This window comes from Lynx canadensis, chromosome E1 (genome assembly GCF_007474595.2).
Source record: "Lynx canadensis isolate LIC74 chromosome E1, mLynCan4.pri.v2, whole genome shotgun sequence".
Classification (NCBI taxonomy): domain Eukaryota; kingdom Metazoa; phylum Chordata; class Mammalia; order Carnivora; family Felidae; genus Lynx; species Lynx canadensis.
Window position 1 is genome coordinate 19499043 of NC_044316.2, and position 23432 is coordinate 19522474.

Sequence of the window (23432 nt, forward strand, 5' to 3'; positions counted from 1 at the left end):
AACAAAGAGGTTGTCACAAGCTAAGTCAAAAACGACAAGAGGAAAGTAATTTCAACTCATACTATAGAGTATGGCTGTTTCACAGCACAATAGAAGAATGAGCAAAGGATAAAGATGTTTACAAAACAATATATGTGGTTCTTAAACATTTAAAAGATAAGACATCTGAATATAAAAGTACACTGAGATGTCATTTTTTCACTTACCAGTTTGGCAGAGATCAAAAAACTGATAAAGCACTGTTGATGAGGCTGTGGGAAAAAAGGGCCTCCTCATGCATTACAGGTAGGAGAGTAAATTGGATTGTAGCTATCAAATGTGCAACTATAAAATAGGATATTTTGTAGCCATGTAAACGCATGAGGGAAGCTTCGTTTCAGTTTAGAAGTATGTGAATGTATTACCTATTCAAATAAAAATAGTTTTGTAAAATACTAAGTTAAATAGCTTTGCTGATGTACTGTCAAAGAATAAATACAAGGAGCATAGCATAAAGACAAAAACTGTTAAGTCTCAAAATCATTTGGTGTTAAGATCAGACTTAGACTACCTGGGTTCAATTGCTAGCTCTGTCTACTTCCTGTGTCATCTTAAGGCAAGCTACTTAATCTTTCGGTGCCTCAGTTTCCTCTTCTGAAAAGCAGAGTAATCTACTTTATGGAGTTGGGAAGGTTAAATGAAACGTTAAGTCTTTAAAATAGTGCCTGGCACATAGTAAGCACTCAATAAATGTTAGCTATTATCATCTAACAGAATTTTCCCAAGACTGACGAATAGAAGCCAGATTGTTGCTGTATACAATGAATTATTGAGCATGGTTGAAGAATGGTGTTTAGGGTAGTAGTGTTACCAGTGATTAAGGTATGGAAAAAAATATATATAAACCTTACATACACACACATACATGTACACACACATTAAAACTACACTGTGAATATGGGCATTAATTATTTGTTTCAGTTGGTATTTCATTCATCCATTCATGAAATGTTTATTGAGCACCTATATGTGCCAGGTGCCCCCAGGATCGTGTAGTTATCAGAGTCATAATCATCAAGTTTATTGGTCATAATGAATGAAAGTGAAGAATTCTAGTTCAAATATTTTCAATAGTTAGAAATAACAGAGGCATAATTCTTAGTGGTTCCCTAAGGCAAGTATTGTAACACTGTTGTTATCCTATTTTTTTTAAAAGTATAAAGCTTACACTTATGCTTTATACTTAATGTTTAAAATTTACCAAGTTTTGAGACTTGAGGCATGTATTATACTTTAAATGTTTAAATTTATATCTGAGTAGCTACAATAATGAAACAATTCTCTAGTAATAATAGTTATTAGTGCAAATCATTAAAATTGCTTTTGTCAGGAGTGGAGAGTAGGTATATTTCAAAAGCTTGTTGGGTATGTAAGCTAGTTTATAAATTTAATAAATGCTTTTTAGTATAAATCTAAAGATGTAGATTTGTGTACTTACAGTAATACACAGGTTACTTTAAAGTGTATGTGTTTGTCTAACAGGCGCTTACAGCTTTTAGATGGGGAATATGAAGTAGCCATGCAGGAAATGGAAGAATGTCCAATAAGCAAGAAAAGAGCAACATGGGAGACTATTCTTGATGGGAAGGTATGGAATACTTAGAAGGTGGAGCACGTTATAGTTATGAACTCCCATTTTTTTAATCGATGTGTTCTTTCCCAAATGCAAATTCTTGTTGGAAGTAACAAGTTCTTTGTTTTTATACCTTAAAATACACAAAGTAAAAGTTACCTAGTCAGAGTATTAAAGGAAGGCACTGTCCTTGGAGCCAGATGGCCAGGTTCAAATCTCCATTCCAAACTTTGTGGCGTTCTGGCAAATTATTTAATCTTTTGTGTCTCAGTTCTCTCATCTGTAAAATGAGGCATAGAATTGATATTTAATGAAATAATGAAATATGCTTACCACTGTGCCTGGCATAAAATAAGTGCTCAATAAATGTTAACTATTTTAAATCCCATTCATAGTAACAGCAGGCAACATATGATGACCAATTTATCAAGAACTTAGATGAACCATACTTAAAGTAACTTTTCTAAGAGACTAAAAAGAATGAATAACATTTCTTGGGTAGGCAGACTCAACAAAATAATGATGTCATTTGTTTTTAAATATGTTAGGTCAGTGTGCTATCATGAGCAAAATCCCAGCAGTTTTTTAAGCCTGAAAATAAGTCTCAAGTTAAAATAAAACAATTTATAATAATACTAAGGAAAACTGTGGAAGTTGTCTGAGAACGTTTACTCAATAAATAGTAGAACATAGTATAAAGGTAAAAAAAACCCCACATTGTATGGTATAATAAACAGGAGTAGAAGTGCTGATTACTGAAGCATAGTTTTAAAAGTTTCATGTACATTTGGACTTTAATCTGTGACAAAATTAGTATTAAATCTGTGTGGGAAAGATGGACTGTTCATTAATTGTGACAAAACTGGTCTCTAACCATTTGGAAATAAACACAGACCTAATAAATTCCAGAAGTCTCATAAATGAAATGTAAAAACTAACACTACGTAACTGCAGAAAAAAATGGTAAATATTAATATAATCTTGATAGTGTGAAGAAAGCCATTGTATGTATGATGCAAAAGCTAGAAAACATAAAATAACTAAAGGTGGATCATTTCTAAAACTGCAAAAATCTAAAGTTTAAGACAACGATAGGCTGGGGAAAATGTAATATACAAAAAGCTAGTATTAAGAATGTGTAATTTTATAAATCAACCAGAAAAAAGATAAGCTATCTAATTAGAAAAATGGGTAAAGAACAATCAGGCAATTCTTAGGGCAGCAAATGTAGATGGCTAGCAAGCTTTTAAAAAGATATTCAACCTTATTAGCATTCAGAGACACAAAATCAGAGATCTTATTTTAACTACTGGTTTGACAGTTAAAAAGATTGACAGTTTCTAGTTGGAGGTGTGAGGACACATATTCTCAAATAATGCTTTAATGTAAGAGTAAGTTGGGACACCCTTACTGGAGGGCAGACTGGCAATATGGATGACATTTTAGATTGTGTATGTAGGCATTAGCAATTAAGTCCAGTTACTCAATTTTGTCACAAGGTGTAGTAACTGGTTAACTGATAAGTTGTAGGTAACAGGTCCTGGCAAAATTTTTAAATAATGAGAAATTGGAAGTACCTTAAATCTACAAAGGTAGACATAAAAAGAACAATACTTTGATAGGATTTCCATGGTATTTAATTTTTACTTAATAGTATACATATTCCCACTTTTTCTAAAATTAATAGTGGTTACCTCTAGGTGACGGAATTTTAAATTTTTATTTTTTTATGCTTATCTACAGTGTTTGAATTTCATGCAAGTGTTCATTATGTTTTAAGTTTCTTGTTTAAAGTTCTTATTCACAAGAAAATAAGAATTATATATATATGAGTTGATGGTTTTTCCCAAGAAATTAAAGCAATATGAAATGAGCATCCTTCTAAAATTGGAACATTTAGATTTGGTTCTAACTTTTAAAAGTGTTGTGGTATTCTTTTAAATAAATGTCCCATAATTTACTACACCGATGCTATTTTAATGGGTAATTCAGTTATCTTAAATTTTTTTTACATTTTCACAAATGTTGTGGTAAATATACTAGTACATGTATCTTTATGCGTTGTAAGTATATTTACAAGATAAATACCTAGATACAGACTTAACTGTTTTAAAACTAGTTTATAAAAGCACACTTACTTCATTCCTGTCTAAAATTACAGTTTTAAGAGGACTGTTTGTAATAAAGATGTAGGAGGTTAGGCTTGTATGGCAGTAAAATATACAGGAGCCCACTGAAGGTTTCTATGGAATAAAATGAAAGTAGTCTTTCAGAAGATTATTTGGTCTCCTACATATGAATTGAGAGGTAAAAAGTAGAAGCAGGAGAGCAGGTGAGATACTGTAGTAAAAAGGTAATAAGGATCTATACTTGGTGATTATGTAAGAGAAACAAAAAGAAAAATATGGTCAAATGTAATTCTAAAGTTTTTAGCTTAGGATCACTAGTAGAATGACAATGCTGGGAACAAAAATAATTATGCCTGGGAAGGAGAGAAAATAGATTCACATCTAAACATATTTTTGGTTCAAGGTGACATTGATGTCATCCAAGCAGTAGCGTCTCCGCAGTTGGAGATATATGGGGTTAGACCTCAAGCACAAAGAATTGAGGATCAGTTTGGGATCATCAGCCTAACAGGCAAATCCTTGATGATAGGTGAGAGATTAGGGCAGATGGCTAAATGTTAGCTGGGAATTAAGGGAGACCAGAAGGGTCGTTTTATAAATGATTTGAGGTTGGGGAGGAAGGCTGATAGTTCCGGGTCCCAAAACCCAAACAGGAGAAACAAGGACAGCTATCATTGAAGCTGAAGAAGTCCAGGAAAATTTACAAATTGCCATAATCGTTCAGTTTACAAAAAGAAAGTAGTTGGTCATCTAACAGAGGTTGCAAACTGGCAGGCTTTGGTTACCACGGTTTTTTTTGTTGCCTTTAAATCCATATTCCATTGATTGCCAACATGTAAAAATAGGAAGATTTCCCACGCAAACTTGGATTTCTGACTTTTGAAAAAAATCTGAAAATGTGATGGTACTGGGCTTCTGTTTGCACATCGCAACAGTTCATCTGTTGCTGTTAAGTGGCTCTTTGTACACAACCCGAGCACTCCAGTACTACAGTCGGTACAGCGCCACGGATTTGCTTTATCTGCCTGGCCATCTCTGTAGGCATTTAGATGTTTTCAAATCCACGTTAATTTATCATAATAAATATTGGGAGGCTTTTTTTCTCCCCTATGATTTCTTTCATTATATGGAATCTTCACTCTTCTCCTATGCTTTGTTTTTTAGAGGCTGCCTCCATTTGAAACATTTTCTCAGGGACCTACATTGCAGTTCACTCTTCGTTGGACAGGAGAGACCAATGATAAATCTACAGCTCCTATTGCCAAGCCTCTTGCCACTAGAAATTCAGAGAGTCTTCATCAAGAAAACAAGCCTGGTTCAGTTAAACCTACTCAGACTATAGGTAAGAAAACATTGCTGTCAAAATAACACTTTGCATAGGTGCCTGGCTGGCTCAGTCAGAAGAGCATGCAACTCTGGATTGTGAATTTGAGCCCCAAGTTGGATGTAGAGATTACCAAAAATAAATAAACTGTAAAAAATTACAAAATAATGCTTTACAGAGTTAGGACTTGGCTTCGGATTAATTTGTTTGCCTTTTGTGCTAATAATTATTCTTTTAGAAATCTCAGCAGTTCTTTATGTTTTCTGCCAGATATGTCTGAGAATTTTGTGGCTCTTGTTTTTAACGTTAAAAGTCTGATGGAACATATAGTATATATATATGCCATGTGTTACGGAATGCCTCCAGATGAGGTCTAGAGATAGCCTCATGTCTATTTAGAACACGTTTTTCCAGTAAATACATTTCTCAGAAGCTCATGAGAAAAACAATTAGTTTTTCTAACTTTTTAGATTTTGGAACTGCAGCTATATTAAGGGTTTTGGAACTGTATGCTTTTTATAATTCATGTAAAGATTTGTATATGTTATAGAACTGAATTCAGTATTTCAGAGTGTTTTCACAGTTCTAGGTGTGGATCATCATAACTTGAATTTTATCAGGTTAAATTTATTTATTTATTTATTTATTTATTTGTAATGTTTATTTATTTTTGAGAGAGCACAAGCAGGGAAGGGGCAGAGAGAGAGAGAGAGAGAGGGAGAACACAGAATGTGAAGCAGGCTCCAGGCTCTTGAGCTGTCAGCACAGAGCCTGACGTGGGGCTCAACCTCTTGAACGGTGAGATCATGACCTGAGCTGAAGTCAAAGGCTTATTAACTGAATGAACCACTCAAGGTGCCCCTTTACCAGGTTAAATTTTGCAGTCAATTTTTAGAGGAAAAACACTTCTAAATGAAGTTAATTCTGCTGAGTTAAGGCCCAGGTGCAGTGTTCTGTCATCTTGTACTGCCTGATAGGAACACTGTCCTTGATTGAGAGCATCTATGTGTTTTTGTCTAAGTCTGTTTAAAGAAGACAGAAGGTGTAGGACAGTTGTCTTTGACATTGACCCCTCATGTCCATTTATGGTGTGCAGGTTACTGTTAGAGTCCAAGAGATGTAAGAAGTGGCCTGTGTCAGGGCAAAGATTTCCCAAGTAAATTGTGGTCTGGGTACTTCTGAAAATACTCTGTGGCCAGTCTGCTAGGTAAAGAGTTTCAAAGAAACTGAGAAAAAAAGTTTCATACAAAATTGTACATATGAAATTGTTCTGTCAGGGAAAGTAAAAACGTTTTAAGTCTATAAAGAAATAGAACAAAATTATTGATGGCCATTATCTTTGCATTGGATTTGCAATGAAATTAATACAATCATTTTTAATTTAATTTTTGTTAAACTAACACTTAGTGGAAGTCTGCTCACTGCTGTGCATTGAAAATACAAAGACCAGTCAGAACCATACTCTGACCTTCAGAGTGCTTAAAATACTGTAGTGACTACATATAATTATTTGGGGTACTTTTATAATGGTTTAGAATATAAGAGGTGGTTTTTAAAGGGGAAAAAATGGCTCCTGCCAGTAAAGACCTTAACTGATTAGGAGTGCTGGTTAAGGAGATTGTTCTTATAATCATCACATGAGGATGAGAACAAAAAGCGTTTTAAGTACCATAAGTAAAATTCTTTGAAACCTTTCATGTTTAATTATTTTCACAAGATGCATTATTTCACTTTTTATAAGCAGGTATTTGCATTAAATATAAAAGTATGTATTTTCAGCTGTTAAAGAATCATTGAATACGGACCTACAAACAAGAAAAGAAAAAGATACTTCAAACGAAAACCGACAAAAATTAAGAATATTTTATCAGGTAAACATCTGGCCCTTCATTTTTAAGTAATCATGAAACACCTTTGTTTTGCACATCACGTCTGAAATATTTTGCATATTTAAATGAAAATGTCTCTAATTTGATTTTCTTTTTAAGTCGTTTTAACTATTTTTAAAGGGGATGATGAAACAATATCTTGAGATGTTTAAGTTGGAGATTTGCTGTTTTTTGTTATTTTCAAGTTCCTTTATAACAACAACACGAGACAACAAACCGAAGCAAGAGACGACCTACATTGCCCATGGTGTACTCTGAATTGCCGCAAACTTTATAGCTTACTCAAGCATCTTAAACTCTGCCACAGCAGATTTATCTTCAATTATGTTGTAAGTAACTTTTTTAATGTTTGTTTATTTTTGAGAGTGAGGGTGAGCAAGGGAGGGGCGGAGAGAGAGGAGGCCGAGGATCCGAAATGGGCTCTGCTGACAGCAGAGAGCCAGATGTAGGACTCGAACTCAGCGAAGCGTGAGGTCATGACCTGAGCTGAAGTCGGACGCCTAACTAACTGACCGAGCCACCTAGGCACCCCCTTTTTTTTTCCTACCAGTAATATATAAGACAGTCTGACTTTCAAAAATTGTGCTTTTTTTAGGAGTACACTTAGCATGTTGAGCACCAAGTAATGTATAGAATTGTTGAATCACTTTTGTACACCTGAAACTAATATAACACTGTACGTTAATTATATTGAAATTAAAACATGATAAAATAAATTTCCCTTCTGCAAAAAATACCAAAATCTTTGCATTTGATGGATTGCTTAATGCATGAATTACAGTGATTCGGTTTGTATATATTTGCATATTGCACCTATATTGACACACATAATCCTCACACCAGCTCTTTGAATTAAGTGGTAATTTCTTTATTCTTGCTCAAACAAGAAATAATTTGTACAAAATTACCAAGCCAGTGAATGTCACAGCCAGGATTTTAACACAGATCTTCTTGAGTCCAGATCTTCTCACTTCCCTTTCACCATGCTGGTATGTGTAGTTTATTTTAGTTTCCAAAACATTAAGAACCCACTAGTACTTTTTAAAATAAATTGGCATGTTAGGTGTTCAGGGTAGGGATAATTAATATTTCCTTATTATAAGCATCTTGCCATTTTTCTTACAGTATCATCCAAAAGGTGCTAGGATAGATGTTTCTATCAACGAGTGTTATGATGGCTCCTATGCAGGAAATCCTCAGGATATTCATCGCCAACCTGGATTTGCTTTTAGCCGAAATGGACCAGTAAAAAGAACACCTATCACACACATTCTTGTGTGCAGGTAGGTAAAAAGGTCATACAACAAAAGTTTATCCTCTGACTTTTATTGATGATGGTGGAAGAACAAAGGAGAGCCAGACAAAGCTACTATTTAGGTGGGAGTCATTATTTCAGATTGTTAGCTAAGTCTCTGGGGTGGTATACTGCTTTATAACCCTCCCCAGCTCCCACAGTGATTTTCTTACTTCCTCCTTAGAACTTTTTCCTGTGTTTTATTTTTATTTTTATTTTTTTTTTTAATTTTTTTTTCAACGTTTATTTATTTTTGGGACAGAGAGAGACAGAGCATGAACGGGGGAGGGGCAGAGAGAGAGGGAGACACAGAATCGGAAACAGGCTCCAGGCTCTGGGCCATCAGCCCAGAGCCTGATGCGGGGCTCGAACTCACGGACCGCGAGATCGTGACCTGGCTGAAGTCGGACGCTTAACCGACTGTGCCACCCAGGCGCCCCTTTCCTGTGTTTTAAATGTTAATATCACGACTGCTCTAGATTAAGGAATTTTTCCAGTGGAAGTTAGTATGTGCATACCTAGATAGGAAACAAGGAACATACTCTATTTGAGAGATGTGAAATAGAAAGAATCCCTGTCACTCAGTGTTCCATCAACATCTCTTTCCATTAGACCAAAACGAACAAAAGCAAGCATGTCTGAATTTCTTGAATCTGAAGATGGAGAAGTGGAACAGCAGCGAACGTACAGTAGTGGACACAACCGTCTGTATTTCCATAGTGATACTTGTTTACCTCTCCGTCCACAAGAAATGGAAGTAGACAGTGAAGATGAAAAGGATCCTGAATGGCTAAGAGAAAAAACCATTACAGTAAGTATTACTAGTATCACTATTGACTGTGACTTTAGAATCTTACGGATTTGTGTTTAAAAACTATTGTTTAATATGATTTAAAATCTTAATGTACAGGAGCTCTTTCTAAATGAAGGAATTTGATGGGGCGCCTGGGTGGCTCAGTCGGTTAAGCGGCTGACTTTGGCTCAGGTCATGATCTCGCGGTCCGTGAGTTCGAGCCCTGCGTCGGGCTCTGTGCTGACAGCTCAGAGCCTGGATCCTGTTTCAGATTCTGTGTCTCTCTCTCTCTGACGCTCCCCCATTCATACTCTCTCTCTCTCTGTCTAAAAAATAAATAAACGTTAAAAAAAAAATTAATAAAAAAATAAGTAAATAAATGAAGGAATTTTGGAATCTGCAATTTTTTCATTATTATATTTTATTTAAATAAATTTTTTTAATATTTGTTTTTGAGAGAGGGAGAGGGAGGGAGACTGTGAATGGGGGAGGGGCAGAGAGAGAGGGAGACACAGAATCGGAAGCAGTCTCCAGGTATGAGCTGTCATCACAGAGCCCAATGTGGGACTCAACCTCTTGAACCATGAGATCATGACCTGAGCCACTCAGGTGCCCCCACAGTTCTTTTTTTTTTTTTTTTTTTAAGATTTTCTTTTCTTTTTTTATTTTAGAGAGCACGTATGAGTGGGGGAGAGGGGCAGAGAATCTTACACAGGCTCCACACTCAGCACGGAGCGAGACATGGGGCTTCATCCCACAACCCTGGGATCATGACCCGAGTCAAAATCAAGAGTTGGATGTTCAACCAACCGAGCCATCCAGGCACCCCTAAAGATTTGATTGGATTTGATATTATTTACTGGAAGTTTATTTATTTATTTATAGAGAGAGAGTGTGAGCAGGAGAAGGGCAGAGAGAGAGACAGAGAGAGAATCCTAAACAGGCTCCACAGTGTCAGCACAGAGCCCAATGGGGCTCAGTCTCACGAACTGTAAGCTGAAATCAAGAGTTGAATGCTTAACCAACTGAGCCACCCAAGCACCCCAAAGATTTTATTTTTAAGTAATCTCTACACCTGACTTAGGGCTCGAACTCACAACCCTGAGATCAAGAGTCTCATGTTCCACCGACAGAGCCAGCCGGGTGCCCCTCCACAATTTTTGTAATTGTGTTATTTAAACAGTTATCAACTGGGGCGCTTGGGTGACTCAGTTGGTTAAGCGTCCCACTCAGTTTCAGCTCAGGTCATGATCTCACAGTTCATGAGTTCGAACCCTATGTCAGGCTTCACACAGCATGCTTGGGATTCTCTTTTTTTCTCTTTCTCTCTCTCAAAATAAATCAACTTTAAAATAAAAAAAAATATTTTTCCCGTTTTTTGTTGGTTTTTTTTTTTAATTTTTTTAAATTTACATCCAAATTAGCATATAGTGCAACAATGATTTCAGGAGTAGATTCCTTAATGCCCCTTACCCATTTAGCCCATTCCCCCTCCCACAACCCGTCCAGCAACCCTCTGTTTGTTCTCTATATTTACGAGTCTCTTCTGTTTTGTTCCCCTCCCTGTTTTTATATTATTTTTACCTCCCTTGTGTTCATCTGTTCTGTGTCGTAAAGTCCTCATATGAGTGAAGTCATATGATTTTTGTCTTTCTCTAATTTCGCTTAGCATAATACCCTCTAGTTCCATCCACATAGTTGCGAGTGACATAAAAAAGTCTTTCATAAATAAAAATGAAAGTTACTAACTAAAGAAAATACAGGTTTTCTTGTGATTTTGTATTGTGTTTTCATTTTTTAATAGGTAACTCTTTCGTAACTTAGGGTTTCCCTTTTAAAATTACTACTTAAAATAAAAGCTGTTTGATGTTCCCACTTTGCTGTGTAAGTAAATTGTGGTATTAGTTACAAAAGTTCAGTTTTTTACATTCTCACAATTTTTTCTTAGAAATACCAATTCTGTTTATTGTGCACTTAATAGATATTTTTTCTTTCCTTTTTTAGCAAATTGAGGAATTTTCTGATGTTAATGAAGGAGAGAAGGAGGTGATGAAACTATGGAATCTCCATGTCATGAAACATGGGTAGGGTATTCCTAAATTTAAATATTCCATTTCCTTTTTGCTCTTCTTGCTACTTCACATTCTATAAATCTGTGTTTGAATCTTATTTAAAATTCCGTTAGCTTTGACATAATGTGCCCTAATCTTACTCTAATCCAAACTATTATAACTGCATAAGGAAAAAGGGATTTATGTAAGGAAGGTGTAACCTCTAACGGCATTTATCTTTAATATGTCTTTTTAATGACCCAATTTTCATTTCTTTTATTGCCAAGGATTAAAAAGATAACGTCCTGTGCTGTATGTGTGGAAATCCTGAAAATTACTTATCACAGTTATTACCATAATTTTTAAAATTGCTTAATTATGAAGAATAAGATAGAAGTAGCTTTTCTGATTTCTTACTACCGTTCCATAGAAGTCAGGGTAGAACAGTACTTCTTGTGCCTTTATGGCTAAAAGCGTGTTCCACGACATTGCTTTTCCTACAGTTCTGTCTCCTTCCCTGTGGGAACTGTTTGCCCATCAATACACGTTTTTTTTCTCCTCTGACTCCATTATTAGATCCTCATTTAAGGCTTTCTTCTATAGTACAAGCAGCCAAGGTTTTTTCATTTGTAATGAAATAAATGGGAAGGAGCACTTTTGTTTCTTTACTCCTGGGAGTGAAGAGGAATTGGTGCAGAAGTTCTGTCTAGCCCAGATGTCTAGGGTGCATGAGCCATAGCTTTTTTTTGTATATGGTCTTGAGCTAAGAATAGTCTTCACGTTTTAAGTGGGTTGAAAGAAAAAAAAGAGGAAGACAGCGGATCGCAAAGCCTAAAATGTTTCTCTGTCCTTTCATAGAAAATGTTTGCCTGGTCCGTGGTCTAGTCATTAAAACTCCATTGTGAGTAAAGTATGTATGTGGAAGCTTAGTGTCTATTTTTTCTTTTGTCCTGATATGCCAGTTTCAAGATAGAATTTTAGTCGTATTACTATATTGAGTTCCATTTTCATTCCTTGATCCAAATCTGCTAGAATAACAACTATTGGGGTTCATGATTTACCAACATTATAAAGTGGCAGGTAGCTGGGTAAACTTTGGATTTTACAATATCTGCAGGCAGACTTTACAGACCTTGTTGAACTCACAGTTTCAGTGGGTAACTGAGCAGCCATCCTCCTGTTTGGTTTAATTTTATTTTTTCAAATTCTATTCATTGTGGGTGCACCCTGCATGCTTTCTACTAACACAACCACACTGTACCACATTTGTTGTGACATCTTCAAATCTTTTTTTTTTTTTTTAAATGTTTGTTTATTTTTGAGAGAGAGACTGAGACAGAGTGCTTCCTGGGGAGGGGCAGAGAGAGAGGGAGGGAGGCACAAAATCCAAAGCAGGCTCTAGGGTCTGAGCTGTCAGCACACAGCCCGACGCAGGGCTTGAACCCATGAACCGCGAGATCATAACCTGAGCCAAAGTCGGACGCCGAACCCAGGCGCCCCTCAAATCTTTTTTTAACGTGGCTTTTTTTTCTGTTGTATTGAGAAATAATTGACATATATCACTTTATAAGGCGTATCATATGATGGTTTGATTTACATATATTGTGAAGTGATTACCACAATAGTTTAGCTAAAATCCCTGTTCTCATACAGATATAATAAAAAGAATAAAGAAAAAAATTTTCTCCTTGTGTTGAGAACTCTTAGTACTCTTTTGACAACTTTCCTATATATCATACAACAGTGTTAGCTATTGTCATCATGTTGTGTATTATATCCCTAGTTCTTATGTATCTTACAACTGAAGGTTTGTACCTTTTGAATACCTTCCTCCGATCCCCCCTTCCCCCCACCTTCTGCCTTTGGTGCCTGTAAGTTTGATCTTTTTTTAAAATGAGTTTTGTTTTTATTTTTTTTAAGTACTCTCTCCCAGCATGGTGCTCAAACTCACAACCCCGAGATCAAGAGTCGTATGCTCTACCAACAGAGCCAGCCAGATGCCCCTGTTTTTTTTGGATTCCACATATAAATGAGATCATACAGTATTTGTCCTTCTTTCTGACTTCTTTTACTTAGCAGAATGCTTACAAGGTCCATCCATATTGTCACAAATGTGACATCTTTGTTTCCTTAAAGGTTTTCCATGAACTGAAAATGCAGAGAAATGCTGCTTCTGAAATAGCAAAGTGTGTCAAGGTCAAGGGAGAGAATAAAGGGGATAGCTAACTTGTTTGTAGAGAGTTCATGAAGGTGGTGCTGGCAAGAGAAAATGCTTTATATACTCTTAATACTGTTGTGTGCAATTTCATTAGGACAGACAGAAATGATTTCTATTTAAGCTCTGGTTAAATTAAATCTCTTAAAAATTTTAAAACCGTAAGCCCATTCAGGTCACTGAATCTCAGCTTCATTGTAGTTTTACTGCTTGTTAAATCATCACTTACTGGAGTATCGTCATAGTTATGTTGCATTTGACAAAAATGCTTTGTATTACTATTGATGTTTGTGTTATTTTTATTAAATAGGTTTATTGCTGACAATCAAATGAATCATGCCTGTATGCTGTTTGTAGAAAACTATGGACAGAAAATAATTAAGAAGAATTTATGTCGAAACTTCATGCTTCATCTAGTCAGCATGCATGACTTTAATCTTATTAGCATAATGTCAATAGATAAAGCTGTTACCAAGCTCCGTGAAATGCAGCAAAAATTAGAAAAAGGAGAATCTGCTTCCCCTGCAAATGAAGAAATCACTGAAGAACAAAATGGGACAGCAAATGGATTTAGTGAAATTAACTCAAAAGAGAAAGCTTTGGAAGCAGATGGTGTCTCAGGGGTTTCAAAACAGAGCAAAAAACAAAAACTCTGAAAAGAAAAGGCCTAACCCCATGTTACGGACAAACACTGAAATTGTCATTCTAGGGAATTCAGCCTCTAGGAAGGGTTTTGTTTTTGTTTGTAATCATAGGTTTCAAACAGGCACTGTTAGATGAAGTAAATGATTTCAACAAGGGTATTTGTATCAGGGTTCTACTTCACTTCATTATGCAGCATTACATGTATATCAGTTTTATTGATGTCATTAAAACACTCTCTAGTTTGAGCATGAAAAGCAATACTTCAAAGAAAGTATTTTTAACTTTAACAATTGTCTTATGAAATATATTGAATTGATAAGCTAGAAATTATTTCCTATATTTAAATTACAATGTTTTTTGCATTTGTGACTGGCTGTTTTTCTACTTTGTAATTGTGAAACCTTTTCTTGGGGAGGGAAAATTGGAGTGTGATTCCCTTTTTTAAAAATTGGAGATTTCTTGAAATTATGTTGCATTATTATTTGCAATCAAACCTTGATCCTTGATTTTGAAATCATTTATCAATTTGGAATGAGATTACAATGAGATATTTTATCTAAGTTCATTTTACAATTTTAAAATAGCACTTCTTCATCTTATGCCTGTTTGAGGAAATGTTAATTTTCATATAGTTGACAGTGAAATGTCATATTGGCTTACAAGGTTACTGACCATTTGTTTTTATGTGGATAATTTTATTGCATTGCTCACCCAGTATATTTTTTTAAACTTGAACATTTGCTGTTTGGTTTTTTTTTTTTTTTTCCAACATGGTAATCACATTGAAAATTCATCTGTCCGCATCTTTTCATTATAAACTAAGGGAAGAATGAGTTTGGGATTTTTAAGATGCCACTTTTGAGGAAGGAAATGTTCTATAAAAATGAACCAGAAGATGTTATAACTTGTTTTTTTCTTTGCAAGGATGTCTTTGTAATGTATTTCATGATTAGAATATCCAATACAGATAAGCTGACTTGAATTGTGAGCAGTTTTGCCCTGTGAGATATGTGTTTTATGCACATATTTGCAGTTGGATTTTCTCCAACAGAAAGTGGTTTCACTACTGGCACATTAACAAGCACCAATAGATTTTTATTCCAACTCCAAGCACTGTGGTTGAGTAACATCACCTCAATTTTTTATTATCCTTAAAGATAATTGCATTTTCATATTCTTTATTTATAAAGGATCAATGCTGCTGTAAATACAGGTATTTTTAATTTTTTAATTTCATTCCACCACCATCAGATGCAGTTCCCTATTTTGTTTAATGAAGGGATATATAAGCTTTCTAATGGTGTCTTCAGAAATTTATAAAATGTAAATACTGATTTGATTGGTCTTTTAAGATGTGTTTAACTGTGAGGCTATTTAACTAATAGTGTGGATGTGATTTGTCATCCAGTATTAAGTTCTTAGTCATTGATTTTTGTGTTAAAAAAATAGGAAAGAGGGAAACTGCAGCTTTCATTACAGACTCCTTGATTGGTAAGCTCTCTACATGAGGAGTTACAGTCAACTCTGATCATGCCTCTGGATAGTCAATCTCGAGCATTTCTCTCGGGCTTTAATTTGCTAAAGCTGTGCACATATGTAAAAAAAAAAAATAGATTATTTTAGGGGAGATGTAGGTGTAGAATTATTGCTTATGTCATTTCTTAAGCAGTTATGCTCTTAATGCTTAAAAGAAGGCTAGCATTGTTTGCACAAAAAGTCGGTGATTCCCTCCCCCAAATAGTAATGAAATTACTTCTGTTGAGTAAACTTTTTATGTCATCTTATAATAAAAGCTGAAAAAATCCCTTTGTTTCTATTTATAAAAAAATGCTTTTCTATATGTACCCTTGATAAGAGATTTTGAAGAAATCATGTAAGATGATAAAGCATTTGAATGGTACAGTAGATGTAAAAAAAAAAAAATTCAGTTTAAAAGAACGTTTGTTTTTACATTAAATGTTTATTTGAAATCGAATGATTTTGTACATAAAGTTCAATAATATAAAAGCTGTATTCTGTTTTGGTTTTGGTTTTGGTTTTATTATGCATTGTTAATGCGTATACTGAAATATTCTTTTGGCTATGATAGTAAGGATCCAGAAAAAGTACACCCACTGGTCAGAACTAGAAATTAAGAAAAAAAATTAATGTAAAATCCTGCTTTCAGTTCCAGTGACGTCAAATGCAACTAGTATGTTACTTATGGTAATTTTGGTAATAGTCTAAAAATATTTTTACAGTTCAATGGCAATGTTAACCTAATAGCTTATTCATCTCTGTGGTTTTTTCTTTCTTTTTAATGAAAAAGAATTTATCTTGGCCTTCAAAAAGCTCATAGAGGGGGTACAAATGAGAATTATAAAGTAAAATGAGGGGTGCCTGGGTGACTCAGCTAAGTGTCCGACTCTTGGTTTCGGCCCAGGTCATGATCTCGTGGTTTGTGAGATCAAGCCCTGCTTGGGGCTCTGCATTCACAGTGCAGAGGCTGCCTGGGATTCTCTCTCGTGCTCTTTCTCTGCCCCTCCCCCGCTTGCTGTCTCTCAAAAAAATAAACTTTAAAAGGATACGCCGTATAATAAAGTTATATACTACATTCTGTGAGGTTAGTTGTTGAAGTTAACTCTGGACAGATAGGGGAAGCTTTACAGAAGAGTTGACAGTTCGGCTGCTCTTGATTGGTAATAGCCTGTGGCCCGTATGCAGGTTGCTGTGTCTTCTTTGAGCTGCGTGCCCCTGTGCTTCCAAAGCTTACTGTATGTAGTATCTTCTAAGCAGTTGCTTCGCCTTTCATTACGTTGCAAGGCCCATCTCACTGGCCTTAGTACTGCCTCACGGTTTTAGTTGGTGCTCAGATATTTGGTGACACGAGCTCAGGGCTTTATAAGCCATGCTATGGGTTTGGATTTCAGCCAGTAGGAGTATTTGGAGATTACCGCACAGATAGGACACAAACCAGCCTGTGTTTTTGGTGAGCCGTGGCGGTAAGAATCTGGGAGGGAAGAGGCTCTGCACAGGAAGAATCAATCACTAGGATGCTACTGTAATAGCCCAGGTGAGATATGCAACAGCCCGTCCTGAGAAGCCCTCATTCAGCGGTGTTGTGGGATGAAGGAGTGATGAGGTGAAGAAGAGTACTGCAGAAAGGAAGCAGTAGTCCTGTAGTGTAGAGAAAGAGTAAGAGCCACTTGAAGGGAGTGAAGTGCTTGGAAACAGTGTTGATGCGTTGAATGCATGGGAAAGGAGTTAGGCTTATGAAGAGTGTATGGAAAATGGGGCTCTACCAAGACAGGCAAAGAATTTGGGGGAGAATGGATGGGAGGCTTAAGCATGAATGCAGACTAAGACGAGACAGAAGCCAAAGATAAAAGTTACCAGAAAGGGAAAGAATAAGAGCAAGAACACAGATGGACTCAGCTTGCTAAAGGAGGAAGTTTTGCTAATACAGTCATTAGAAAGTCACTACCGGCACATCACCAAGCACTCAAGACATTTCCAGTGGGAAAATAAGTTGGTACGAAGTCTAGAGAGAGCAATCTGGTATGTTCTATTAAAATCATGCATTTTGTCTTGCCCTAACAATTCCATCTTTAGGTAGTTATCCTACAGATAAACTAGAACATGTGTAAAATGACAAATTGCTACCACTGTTGAAAACAGGTTAGACAGAAGTCACCAGGGAACCAGTTAAATGATACACTCCATATGTGGAATACTATGCAGCAATGAAAAAGGATCAAGGTTTTTTGCAACGATAAAGGGTACAGAACAGTTTCTAGCATGCTTCAAATTTAATTGAAAAACGAATATACCCCATTTGGTTATAGAATATGTCTGAAGAATACATAGAAATAGCTGCTTTGGGGGAAGATAGCTGGAGTAGAGAACAGATGAGTCTTTTCACATTGCCATTTTTGAAACATCTCAATTTACTATGTATTTTTTATAGTTCATGTTTATTTTTGAGAGAAACAGCGCGCCAGTGGGGTAAGGGCAGAGAGAGAGGGAGACACAGAATCTGAAGCAGGCTCCAGACTCCGAGCTGTCAGTACAGAGCCCGACATGGGGCTCAAACTCACAAACCATGAGATGGCCTGAGCCAAAGTCAGCCGCTTAACTGACATAGCCACGAAGGAGCCCCAAGTTCTTACATGTTTTTTTAAATGTTTTATTTATTTGGGGTTTGGGGAGCAGAGAGAGGAAGATAGAGAATCCCAACCAGACTCCACACTGTCAGCGCAGGGCCTGACACAGGGCTTGATCCCATGACCCTGAGATCATGACCTAAGCTGAAATCAAGAGTTGGACGCTTAACTGACTGAGCTATCCAGGTGTCCTCCAGTTTTTTTTAATCTTTATTTTCAAGAGAGAGACAGAGTGCGAGCAGGGGAGGAACAGAGAGAGAGAGGGAGACACAGAATCCCAAGCAGTCTCCAGGCTCCAAGCTGTCAGCACAGAGCCTGACGCGAGGCTGGAACTCCGGAACCGTGAGATCATGACCAGAGCCAACGTCGGCTGCTCAACCGACTAAGCCACCCAGGCGCCCCTTCCTATAGTTCTTATATTTAAAAAATCTTTAAAAAATTAACTCCGGACAATAGAAAAGGTAATTGAAGAAGGATGGTGTTCTCACTAGGAAAAAGGCAAAATGGGTAAGTGTGTAGCACAGAGCTCTGAGCACAGTAAATTTCTATGAAGTAAAAATAGTCATTGTCAAAAATAGTTTCTAAAAATTCAATTTGGGGGCACCTGGTTGGCTCAGTCGGTTGTGTCCAACTCTTGACTTTGGCCCCCAGGTCATGATCTCAGGGTCATGGGATCGAGCTCAGCATGGAACCTGCTTGGGATTCATTCATATTCATTCTCTCTCTCTCTCTCTCCCCCCTGCCCCCGCTCATGCTCTAAACTTAAAAAAATTAAAATTCCATTTTATTAAATATAAATAGTATGCCGCTCCTAGAAAGGTGGAAATATGCGAGGTTCTGTTAATTACACCAAGTACCATATTAAAGGAGAGATCTCATTAATGGTTCCTGGTTGTTGTCAGAATGAAATTCATACTCTTCCTGACCTGACTTTATTTATCTTTCCAGTCTTACCTCATGTATGCAGTCTCCCCTCCAACCAAGTGGAGTACCAGGACATGGCAGAAGTTAAATACACACCATGCACTCTGTTGTTCTCAGGATATAGTCTATGATCCAATTCCTGGAGTATCTTGGGTTCCTATGTACTGCTTCCTATGAGGGTAAGGTTGATTTTTATAAAAGGCTAAAAACTCACTAAGTACATTCTTAGACAAGCCTAAGATTGTTACTTAAATGTCACATGGGATGAATCACTTTATAAAGCTGGTTCTAGAAAACAGGGTTGATACTGGACTATTGTATTTATCTTTTCCCATTTTTAAAAAAATACTTATTTTGAGAGACAGAGAAACCATGAGCAGGGGTGGGGCAGAGAGAGAGGCAGAGAGAGAGGGAGAAAGAATCTATGCTGAGCGTGGAGCCTGATGTGGGACTCGACCCCATGAGCTGCGAGATCATGACCTGGGTGGAAACCAAGAGTCAGAGGCTTAACCAACTGAGTCACCCAGGGCCTCGAGATTAAAAGCTTTTATGAGAGATTAGTTTTATTTTAGCAAATACAGCTTTTGTCTTTTAAGAAGAAAAGTACTAGGTCTTCATTTAAAAGTATTTCTCAGGGGTGCCTGGGTGGCTCAGTTGGTTAAGCCCACTTCGGCTCAGGTCATGATCCCACGGTCTGTGAGTTCGAGCCCCGCGTCGGGCTCTGTGCTGACAGCTCAGAGCCTGGAGCCCATTTCAGAGTCTGTGTCTCCCTCTCTCTCTGCCCCTCCCCTGTTCATGCTCTGTCTCTGTCTCAAAAATAAATAAACGTTAAAAAAAAGAAAAAAAGTATTTCTCAGATGCCCAGATATCAGGCAATGTAGGGTGTCAAGGAGATCCCACAGTTGTGTATTTCACAGACCAGTATTACACATTTTTCACATTGCTGACTTTTTGTTTTGTCTGGTTAGACGATTTGCAAACAGAACAATCAAACCTGAATGACGTCCACTGGCACTTTCACTTTATAAAAGGTCAGTACATAAAGAACAGGAGGGATTATTTCAGAATAAAGGATAGTCTTTTTAGTAGACTACATTTAGATTTGCAACAGAATTACTGTGGAGACTGACTTTTGGTTACTTTGGAGCAGTTGCTCCCAAATCTGCCTTCCAAATAGAACCATTCTGTTTCTTAAAACACACACACACGGGGCGCCTGGGTGGCACAGTCGGTTAAGCGTCCGACTTCAGCCAGGTCACGATCTCGCGGTCCGTGAGTTCGAGCCCCGCGTCAGGCTCTGGGCTGATGGCTCAGAGCCTGGAGCCTGTTTCCGATTCTGTGTCTCCCTCTCTCTCTGCCCCTCCCCCGTTCATGCTCTGTCTCTCTCTGTCCCAAAAAATAAATAAACGTTGAAAAAAAAAAATTAAAAAAAAACAACACACACACACACACACAACAACAACAACAAAAAGCCTGATCTCCACTGATACGGATTACATCAGAATTTTTGTTATTTTTAGAAGTTCTCCAGGAAATTTTAGTATGCAGTCAGGACTGAGAACATCTGCTACAGTAGATACAAAACCTCAAGGAACTTACAATCTAGTGAGTTCAAAGCAGGTTATTACCAACTTAAATACCCACAAGGCCAGTGAAATGGGTTATGCAGCTGACTGTTACACCAACTTGGGAAGACCAGGAATAAAGTTTTCCAGACAGAAAATAAACATACAACATACAAATGAACAGGCAGCAGCAAAGCACCGAGACTTCTCAATACTAGAAGCTAGAAAGAGCGATGCCTTCAAGTTCTCAGGGGAAATGATCTCCGATCTAGAATTCTTAACCAGTCACCACCACTCAAGTGGAGGAAAAAGGAAGGAATTTCCACATCTCTTTCCCCAAAATCTTGCCTCCTGGGTAATGATTCCCAGGAAGTGGAGGAAACGCTTCACTAAAATAATGGAAGAATCCAAGGAAGAAGACCTGGAATGTGGGGAACAGAAAGGGCGGCACTGGATGCGAGCTGAGCAAAGTCCACATTCCGGCATGGGGCTCTACATGCATGTGGCTGCCTGAGCCAGGCTGGGAGACACCCACATGAGTGTGTTTCTGTCAGTAACAGTCGTCACAAGAGCTTGCTGTTACCAATAATTTAATACATTTCAGTTCTTGACCTTGGACTAATCCTTCATGTAATAACAGAGGCCCTCAGGTGCTTGCTTTTACCCCTTTACAGGGAAATCCCTCCTAAGAGCTGCATTTACTTTTTCTATTTACTGTTCTATTTTTATGTTTTGACATTAAATCTATCACATAGCTTCAGAATTTATGCTTCTCCGAGAAAACGGAGTATCATGTCTTTCCTATTCCTCCTGGTAAACACAACTAAAAGTTCTGGAAAAAAATGTGAAAAAAAAAAAAGCCACCTAAGAAGACTCTGAAGATCCGGTCAACTGGCTCGGAATCTCAGAACCCAAGGATCAACACAGTGGTGAGTTCCTTGGATTTTCTTGTCTCGTGTATCCCAGAGCTGGGGCTGAGGAAGCCAGCAACCAGGAAATGCCAACAAAGAAAGACAAAAAAAGCCCCAACAAAAAAGCCTGCTCTCTCTAGCCAAAGGACCACAAAAGGGGCAGCCTTGTAAGACAGCCTTTAGCCAACCACAGCTTTCTTCCAGGCAAACGCTACTGTACAGGGTTGAATAGTGGCCCATAAAACAATATGCCCACATCTTGGAACTTGTGATGGTGACCTCATTTGGAAAAATAATCTCTGTAGATATAAATAAGTTAAGGATCTTGAGATAAGATCATCGTGGATTATCTGGATGGGTCCTAAAGCCAAGACAAGTGTCCTTGTAAGAAACAGAAGGGTGGCCGTGAGAAGACAGGGTCAGACTCCGAGATTGGAGTTATGCAGGGGCAAGTGAAGGAGTATCTGAAGCCACCAGAACCTGGCAGAGGTAAAGAACGGTCCCCTGTAGACCCTTTGGAGGGAGCACAGTCTTGCCAAAACCGTCATTTCAGACTTGTGTCCTCCAAAACTGTGAGAATAAATTCCTGTGTGTTTAAGCCACTGAGACTGTAGAAATTTGTTATGGAAGCCCTAAGATTAACAAAAATAACTACAGAAAAGACTGTTTCCTTATCCTGCCCATGTTGGCAAAGGCCTGGGGTAGTCTAGACTTCCACATTCATGAGGCTGTAATGAGATACCCCAACACCTCTGCCAAGATGGTGTCAGAGAAGACCAAATAGGGAGGCAAAACTTTCACCCCACTGGGCAGCAAGGAAGCCACCTCCCACGGTGAGAGAGGAGCCTGCACCTCCACACCCACCACCAAGATCCCTCTCCCCCTCTCTGATACGCAGTCTTAGAAGAAGCCTAATGAAGAGTCAGGACTTCCACCACTGCTGAGGGGAATGAGGCCACCCCTGCTGCAGTGTCAGCGGGGGTCACAGAAGGAACCCCCCATGCCCATGCGACCAGTAACAGGGGTCTGGTCTCCTCCCGGCTGTCAACAGAGGCCAAGGGGAAGCTAATCTTCTATCTCCACGTGGCAGTAATGAGGCGGTGCCCACCACCCCCACCCCCTGCCCCAACTTCTCCCGCTGGAGTGGTATCAAGAGACCAGCTGAAAGAGATCCAAAGTCTCATAACATAATACAAAATGCCCACATTTCAATAGAAAATCACGTTGTATCAAGAACCAGAAAGATCTCAAAAGAAAGACAACAGATGCCAACCCCAGGCTGACAAAGCTATTTGAATTATCTGACAAAGATTAAAAAGCACTGTATTAGAGTTCTCCAAAAAACACAGAACCAGTGCACGATTAGAGAAGCTGAGAAGTCCCAAAATCTGCTGCCTGCAAGCTGGGAACCCAGGGAAGCCGGTGATGTAGTTCGTAGGCCTGAGAGCCAATGGTGTAGATTCCAGTCCAGATAGGAAGGCCCTAGAGCCAGAAGCACTGAGGGCAGGAGATCCATGTCCTAGCTCAACAGGCAGAGAGCGAATTCTACTTTCCTCTGCCTTTTGTTCTATTTAAGCCATCAACAGATTGGATGGGGCCCAACACATTGGGGACAGCCACCTGCTTTACTCAAGTCCATCAATTCAAATGCCAATCTTTTCCAGAAACACCCTCACAGAACACCCAGAATAACGTTTTAATTAGCCATCTGAACATCCCTTCACCCAGAAGAACTGACACGTACAACTAAACATCACCAGAGCCACGATTAAAATGTTTCAACAAGCAATTATGAACACACTTGAGCCAGATGAGAAAATGAACAGCCTCAGCAAAGAATATAAAAAAATCTGCACGGAAACAGAAGATATGACTATGACCCAAATGGATGCTTTAGAGCTGAAAAATACAATAACCAAAATATATAACAAAGAGCTC

General features: G+C 37.9%; 1 protein-coding gene and 1 long non-coding RNA gene across 3 annotated transcripts in view; one reads left to right on the forward strand and one right to left on the reverse strand.

Annotated features, from left to right (window-relative positions):
• The window catches only part of SUZ12 (SUZ12 polycomb repressive complex 2 subunit), a 46711-nt gene extending 30604 nt beyond the window's left edge, over positions 1–16107 (forward strand). For both annotated transcript variants that reach the window (XM_030295371.1, XM_030295372.1), the window contains 8 exons: positions 1522–1627; positions 4906–5083; positions 6845–6936; positions 7140–7283; positions 8080–8237; positions 8861–9059; positions 11046–11125; positions 13618–16107. In XM_030295371.1, coding sequence (XP_030151231.1) covers positions 1522–1627; positions 4906–5083; positions 6845–6936; positions 7140–7283; positions 8080–8237; positions 8861–9059; positions 11046–11125; positions 13618–13963 — 1303 coding nt within the window. In that variant the 3' untranslated portion in view covers positions 13964–16107. The remainder of the gene's footprint in view (positions 1–1521; positions 1628–4905; positions 5084–6844; positions 6937–7139; positions 7284–8079; positions 8238–8860; positions 9060–11045; positions 11126–13617) is intronic.
• Positions 19–19409, reverse strand: LOC115500725. Its single transcript, XR_003964631.1, has 2 exons — positions 19049–19409; positions 19–1892 (listed from the first exon to the last, which is right to left on the reverse strand). It is a non-coding gene; the product is annotated as an uncharacterized LOC115500725 (long non-coding RNA).
• Positions 19410–23432: the final 4023 nt, after the last annotated feature.